Below are 8,213 nucleotides of genomic sequence, written 5' to 3'. Positions count from 1 at the left end.
ACAAATTTTCCGGGTAGAGAAGGTGAAATGTGGGGAAAGCTAGTCAGTAATATAAAAGAAGATTGCAAGTGTTTTTATCAGATATATCAAAAGGAAGAGGGAGGCAGAAATGGACATTGTATCTCTGGAAAATGAGGCTGGAGAAAGAATACTAGGAAATGAAGGAAGAGCAGAGGAAGTGAAAATACACTTTGCATCAGTCTGCACAATGGAAAACACCAGCAGCATACCAGTACTTCAAGACTGTCAGCGGGCAGAGGGGAGATCGTGGCCATCACTCAGGTGGAGGTACTGGGGAATCTGAAAGGTCTGAATGTGGATAAATCATCCATACAAGATTAACTACACCAGTGTGTTCTGTAGGAGATCACTGAAGAGATTGTGGAGGCATTAGTGATGATCTTTCAGGAATCAATGGAGTCAGGTGTAAAGGTATTTTTTAAATGAGGAAAGCCTTTGGAAATCTAAAGGACAAACCTCATTCAGGTTTCCCTGAAGCTTAACAGGTAGGTCCAGTTGGGAAGCTTGTTTGGGAAGGCAAATGAAAGGGTAGCACTCATTTCAATAGGGCCAGAATACAAGAACAGAGATGCACTGCTGAGGCTGTGTAAAGGTCTGGTCAGATCGCATTTGGAATATGGTGAACAGATTTGGGATCCATATTTGAAGAAACAATGTGCTGGCATTGGAGGGATTTATAAGAATGATCCTGAGGATGAAGGGTTTGTCATATGAGGTATGCTGTTGCTGCTCCTGAGGTCAGTGAGAACAGAGACTGGGACAGGGAGCCAGAGCTCACATCAAACTCTCCCCAGTATCTGTCACACTGAGACTGGCAGGAGGCTACTCACTGATTTCACTCCATGCTGCAGGAATGGGACCACAGGCTGCAAACGGACAGAGCTCCTCCACACGGTGAGTAATACTGACTGAATTATAACTTGTATTTTTAAAGGGAGCAATGGAACTAAAGAAATATAGTTGTACACCCTGTTAGACACAATGCTCCTTAATCAACTATTTCATTCACTGCCGCTCCCTACTAACACCTTTAACAATTCAGCATTTGTTTTTTTAAAAAAGTTGATTCAATACTGAAAGTGTAATTAACGGAGGATTGAGGTTTACTTACTCAGTCTGAGCTTGGTTCCTTTACTGAATGTAAGAGGGGGGCTGCTATACTTGTTGTTCTGACAGAAATAATCAGCGACATCCTCATTCTGAACGTTGCTGATTGTGAGGATGAAACTGGTCCTGGTTTGAATGCCAGTGAATCGCTCAGAAGCTCCTGTGAATCTATATGTTGCATAATAGATCAGGAGAGAGGGTTTCTGACCTTCTCGCTGCTGGTACCAACTGAGGTAGTAGCTAATGTCTTGACTGGCCGTACAGGTGATGGTTGCGGTCTGGCCCAGTCCCACTGACAGCACCGGGGGAGACTGGCTCATAATGATGTCCCCACTGATACCTAAGGGGTCAGAGAGAAACACAGTGAAATCAGAACTGTCACAGAAAGAGCCTGTCAAATGAGAGATTGTTGGAGACACTGAGCATTCCGCTGGTTTCAACATTTTCCCTTCAATCACAAGCCAGTTGAATTGGAATGAAATGGAGAGCAGCTAAATTTTAAAAGTTGAAGGAGATAAATTTGTACCTGCGTCACAGAATGCCAGGAGCCAGATCAGCTGGATGTGTGAAATCATGGTGTGTGCTCCTGTCCCTGTGCCTGGTTCCTGATAAACTCTCCCTTCACTGGGCTCTGCTTTATAAAGCTGCAGTCTGTGAGAGCCTGCCACGTCAGTCCCTCACACTTCCTCTTCTCTCTCTTTTGTCCTTCCTTTTCATACTTCCTTTCATCCTTTGCCCCTTTGTCTCTTTCTCACCTTTCTCTTGTATATATTCCTGTTATTCATTGACTCTCCCTCCTTTTCTATTTCCGTCTCCGACTCTGTCCTCTACCAATTATATAACCATTTATATCTTTCCCTTTTTCCAAGTATGTTTGACACTCTGTTTAATCTCCTTTTCCTTCTGTGTTAGTTGGTCTCTCTCTCGCTTTCTCTCTTTCTTATTCATTCTTCCCCTTCACTTATCTTTCTACCCAATTCCTAACTCGTTCGCTCCTTATACCCTCAATCTCTAATTGCCTCACTCTCTCTTTGTCTGTCTCCCTCCCTCCAGTCACTCTCTAACTGATCTCTCTAGCAGTCGTTATTCCAGGACATTGGAACAGTGAGTCCTGGGGCAGCAGCTAAATGCCTCGCCCTCTCTCACTCAATCTCTCAATGTTCTCTCTCTCTCTCTCTCTCTCTCTCTCTCTCTCTGTCTTCTGTCTCTCTCTCTCAACCAGAAACTCAATGACATTAACAGCATTTAACAAGTCTGAACGGGTCATCAATGATCTAACAACACCAATCCTAGCTTGACATTGAGGGAGTGGATCAACCATGATTATATTGAATGACAGAGCAGCCTCACAGGGCCAATCCCGAATCCGAACCCTAACACTACTCCTACTCCCTGTTTCTATCTTTGCATATATTTTAATCTCCAATCTCTGCCCGTGGATGTTGATCCCTCTATTCATGGAAAACGTTGATTTCCTGTCCACCCTATCTCTGCCCCTCATAATGTTCTAGCCCTTTAGCAGGTTCCCTCTCAACCTTCACTACTCCAAGAGAAGCAATCCTAGCTTTTTCAATCCTTCCTCATAGCTCAGACTAACCTGGCCAGGCAGAATCCTGGGAAATCTCTGCACCGTCTCGACTACAGTCAGACCCTTCTCTAATGTGGTGACCAGAACCTGTCTGTCTGTCTCTCTTTCACTAGATTCCCTTTACTCCTAGTCTCACAACTACTCTACATCTTTCTCTCTCTCTCTATTTCTGCCCCCTCTCTCTCAGTCACACTGTCTCATCCTCTATCTCGCTCGATCTCTATTCTTCAACCCCACCATCTCTACCTCTCTCTCTCTCTCTCTCTCTCTCTCTCTCTCTCTCTCTATCTCCCCCTTTTACTCATCTTACACTGCCTCAGACTCTTTGGCCCGCACTCTCTCACTTTCTCACCCTGTCCTTCTATGTCTCTCTCGCCGATAGTCTCTCTCTCTCCCTCTCACTCACTTTCTCTCCCTCTCTCTGCCTTTCCAACAATGTGGCAAGTGATAAAAGTTAAATACAGGGTAAATCGTCTCCAGCTCTACACCACTAATGGATTTTAATCATTGACTCCAAGAGTATGTTTACTCCTGGAGTAAATCCCCATTTCCCACATTGACCTGGATTTAGCCTCTCTCAGGAAGGCGGTCAGATTTTTGTCAAATGAAGGGCAAGTCTGTGCTATTGACCTATTTTTACAGCGGACTGGGTCGGACACAAAGTACATTCCATTGAAAGCCCAGCAGAGAGAGGAGATCCTCATGGCATCAGTGTGAGCTGGAAGGATAGGATAGACTTTGCCACATTGACCCACCCTGTCCATTCACAACATATTCCAATCCTTTCCCCTCAACTTCCCCTTATATGGTCAAGCTCCAATTTTACTGGGATGGGGATTGGACCATCACACAGATACAACAGAAAGGAAATGAGCCCCACGCTCACCACGTTATCCATGTCCCACTGGACTGTCAAATGGAGATCAATAAGCATGAAATTCATTCCCACTGAACTCTCCAGTAGAGACCATTAAACATAGGCCACTGGAGCCTCCAATGGAGACCAGTAAATATGGGTCTATTTCCCAGTAAATACTCCAGCAGAAACTACTTAACATGGACCTTATTACTGTTGGAGGCTCTAATAGAAACCAGGAGAGAAAGGCCTCCATTTCTTTGGACTCTCCAGAACAGACCAGTAAATATGGATCAGCTTCAAACTGGACCCTCCAATACAGTCCAGTAAACATGTGACTGGATCCAGTAAACAAGGATCTCATTGCCTTAGCAAGACTGAACTTCGGAAGGAGGAGCAAGAATAGATAATTCAGCCTTCAAGCCCGTTTCGTATGTAACATGATCATCGCTGATCTTAACCTCCTCCCCACTTTCCAGACTGCTCCCTATTGCCCTCTAACCTGCTTTTCATCAGAAAGACATCTGTTTCTTTCTTGAATCTGTTGATTGATTCTGCCTCCATTGTGCTTGAGGAACCGGTGGGAGAGGGCCTGGGGTTAGTGGTGGTGCGAGCTGACTTCCACAGGTTCACAACCCTCTGAGAGAACTAGTTGGAATGGAACAGATTCCAGACAGTATAGAACTAGGCCACTCATCCCAACAAGTGCATACCGACCTTTTAAGAGCATTCCACACAGAGCCATTCCCGAACCCTTTCCATGTTACCCAATATTGCCCATGACTAATGAATCTAACCTACACTTTCCTGGCCACTATGGGTAAATTAGCATGGACAATCCTCCGAATGTATACATCATTAGAATGTGAGAGGAAATCGAAGCACACAGAAGAAACCCACACATTCAGGGGGATAATGTGCAAACTCCATACAGTTGCCTGAGGGTGGAATTGAATCTGGGTCCCTGGCACTGTAAGGCAGCAGTGCTCACCACTGCACCACTGTGCCGCCTGTATTTTCTCCTCATCTCAGTTTTACATGTACCTCCTCTCAATCAATATCTATGACCTATTGTTCGAGACTGGCCCACACGAGAGAATATCTGTTCCACACCTGCCCTATCAACCCCCTTTAGCATCTTATATACTTCACTCAGATCCCCCTTCATGCGACTGAACTCCAGTGAGTACAAGCCCTAGCTATTCAACGATTCCTCATATGACAGCACTTTCATCCCGGGAATCAGTCTGGTGAACTACATCCAGTTCCACCATATCCTTCACCAAGTAAGGAGACCACAACTGGACACAGTGCTTCAGATATGGTCTATCCAAAGCCTCATAGAATTGGAACAATATTTCTTTATTTCTGTAATCCAGTCCTTTTATAATAAATACCAAGATTCCAATTGCTGCAAGAAATGCCAACATTCCAATTCCATGGGACTCAATTGGAACCTCCAACAGAGATCAGTAAACATGGGCCTCCTTCTGTCAGGACACTCCAAAAGACACCATAAACTAGGACTTCGTTCTCGCTGGACCATCCATCCCACTGGAATGTACAATGAACAGCAGTACACAAAGGCCTCTTTCCCACTGGACCCTCCAGTATTGGAGCTTCAAACTCCACATCATCTCCATCACATCGGGCTCTTATTTCAATCTCCACAACATTGCTTGTCTCTGCACTACATCAGCCCCTTGATCACGGAACCCTTATTCCTGCTCATCCCACCTCCAAACTCCATCATTCCAATGTCCTCTCTCAACGTCCTCCATCTGTGCTCCATAAATTCCAAACTGTCTGGAATGAAGTGGCCCCTTCCCAGTCTCACCAAGTGAGAGATGGACAGATTTGATATTAGTAATGAGTTGACAGGTTATGGAGAGTGGATGTGGTCAGAATTGGGTGAAATTGATGACGGCTCGTGCAGTTGAATATCCTGCTGACAGGCTCCAGCCTTTTTACACACAGAATGGGGAAGTGTGTATGGTAGGCATATATTGTACAGTTACATAGAACTAAACCTCAGCATCAAATGTCCCTCAGGAAGAGAGAGAGAATGTTCAGGATCCTGAGCTCCATTTCCCAGCCTAGGCAGTTTGCCTCCCAATGAATGGATGAGGTGCCAATTTGGAGCCCAGGTTAGGGGTAGGTCCACAAGAGGCAACTGGAGATTGAGCTTAAAAGGAAAGATTTGCTGGGTTATGGGGAGAGAGAGGGGCAGTGGGACTAATTGGATCACTTACAGACACGATAGGCTGAATGGCCTCCTCGTGTGCGAGGGGGAGCAGATTTATGACTGAATAGAGAAGGAACTTCTTCACCCAGAGGGTTGTGAATCTATGGAATTCCCTGTCCAGTGAAGTCGTTGAGGTTTCCTAAGGAAATGTTTTCAAAGCTAAGACAGATAATTTTTTGAACAGTAAACGAATCAAGGGTTTTGGTGAAAAGGTGGGTCGGGGGGAGCTGAGGCCATGAAAACAACAGCCCTGACCTTACCGAATGGAAGAGCAGCCCGAGGGGTCAGATAGCCTGCTCCTGCTCCTAGTTTTAATGTTCTTATGTGCTGTCAGATTCCAGAGAGTGCAGACGGTTCACAGTTTTCTCCCGTCTCAGTAACAAACATCCAGCTGCTCCGAGCTCCTTCTTTCACTTCCTCTCTGGGTGAAGTTTCAACTTTGCGATCTGACAGTCTTTCCAGTTATTTTTTTTACATTGAGGCTTTGTGCTGTGGTCAGAATCTCTAATAATATGTGTCCAATCAGTGAAAATCACCACAGCTAAGAGCCATCAGGACTGAGGAGCCAGGCTCACCGTGAAACATATTGGCAAAATCAAAGCCATCCTCTTCAACTCCTGGTACAAATTCCATCCCTCCCCCTGAGCACTGTCTGCTGGTCAACCAGACTCTTTACAAAAACAGAATACCTCAGCAGGTCCGGCAGCATCTGGGGAAAGCAATCAGAGATGACCTTTCAGGTTGAGTGACTCTTCGTCAGAACACTTCTGAGAAGGTGCACTTGTCCCAAAATTTTAACTGTGCTTTCTCTCCACAGATGTTGCCAAACCTGCAGACATTTTCCAGCAATTTCTGTTTGTGTTCCTCATTTGCAGCATCTGCACCTTTTTCAGCTTTTATTTAGTATCAGACTCCTTACAATCTTGGCCTCATCATTGAGTCTGATCTGAGCCCCAAATCCTCCACAACACAGAAATTACCTACTGAAAGTCCCAGCCGTTGCTTTGGAAATCCAAACGTGATCATTCTAATGTTGTCCTGGGCCACATCACAACCACTGCCCTCTGTAAATTTCAGCTCACCCCAAACTCTGCTACCTGTATCCGAACTCGCAACAAATCCCATCCCCATCCCTTACCATCCTCACTGAGCGACATTGACTCCCGGTTCAACAACACCTCGATTTTCAAATTCTCGTCATTGTTCTGAAGTCCCTCCTTGTCCAAGCACCCTCCCCATCTCTGTAACATCCTCCTAGCTGCCTCACTCAGTGTGGTCAGCAAACTTGGATATACGGCTCTCTATTCCTTCAGTAAAAAATGAGGTCTGCAGATGCTGGAGATCACAGCTGAAACTGTGTTGCTGGTCAAAGCACAGCAGGCCAGGCAGCATCTCAGGAATAGAGAATTCCAAGACATTAAGAAATACTGTGAAGTACTGAAGTCCCAGGATGGATCCCTGGGCACATCGATATTCACCTCTTGCTCAATGGAGGACACACACATTATCTCCTTACTCTGTCTCCCATCTCCAAACTAATTTCTAACCCAAGGCAAATGTGTTTCCACTAATTCAATATGGTTCCACGTTAATGTACAGTCTCTCAAACAGTGAGCTTCGGAGCAGGAGTAGGCCATTCTGCCCTTGGAGCCTGTTCTGCCAGTCAATATGATCATGGCTGATCATCCAACTCAGGTGCCTGTTCCTGCTTCCTCCCTATAACCTTTGATTGCTTTCATTCTAAGAACCATATCCTGCTCTTTCTGGAAAATATTCAGTGGTTTGTGCTGAAATGCTTTCAGTGATAGAAACTTCTACAGACTTCCCACTCACTGAATGAAAACATTGCTCTCAATGTCAGCCTAAAATGTCCTTTCCCATATCCTTAAATTATATTCCTTGGTTCTGGACTCCCCAGTCATCAGGAACATTCTGCCTTGTCCTGTTACAATTTTAGAGTTTTCAGTGTGACTCCCCTCAATCTTCTAACCTCCAGTAAATATATTCCTAACTGATCCAATTTCTCCTCAGATCTAATGCTGTCATCCCTGGAATCACCCCGGTAAACCTTCACTGCCCTCCCTCCACAGCCAGAACATCCTTCCTCAGATAAAGAGAATAAAGCTGCACACAATACAATCATAAAGTCACACAGTACAGAAGAGGCCCTTCGGCCCATTGTACCCGTACCATCCAAACCACGTTAAATCTACACTCATCAAACTTTCCAACACAATGGCCGTAGCTTTTAATGTTATAATATTTCAAGGGTTCATCCAAGTACTTGTCTGAATATTCCAGATGTGGACTCACTAAGGCCCCATACAATTACAGCTTCACATCCCTGGTCCTGCACTCAAATCCTCTCACTATAATGGTAACATATCATTATCTTT

General features: G+C 45.0%; 1 gene segment (V, D, J or C); it reads right to left on the bottom strand.

Annotated features, from left to right (window-relative positions):
- Nucleotides 1–1,124: 1,124 nt before the first annotated feature.
- Nucleotides 1,125–7,067, bottom strand: LOC132818886 (Ig kappa chain V region Mem5-like). The segment is given in 2 exon segments: nt 1,125–1,468; nt 6,956–7,067. Coding segments are annotated over 2 exon segments (456 nt in total).
- Nucleotides 7,068–8,213: the final 1,146 nt, after the last annotated feature.

This window comes from Hemiscyllium ocellatum, chromosome 9 (genome assembly GCF_020745735.1).
Source record: "Hemiscyllium ocellatum isolate sHemOce1 chromosome 9, sHemOce1.pat.X.cur, whole genome shotgun sequence".
Classification (NCBI taxonomy): domain Eukaryota; kingdom Metazoa; phylum Chordata; class Chondrichthyes; order Orectolobiformes; family Hemiscylliidae; genus Hemiscyllium; species Hemiscyllium ocellatum.
Note: the sequence above shows the minus strand (reverse complement) of the source record. Positions and strands in the feature narration are given on the sequence as shown.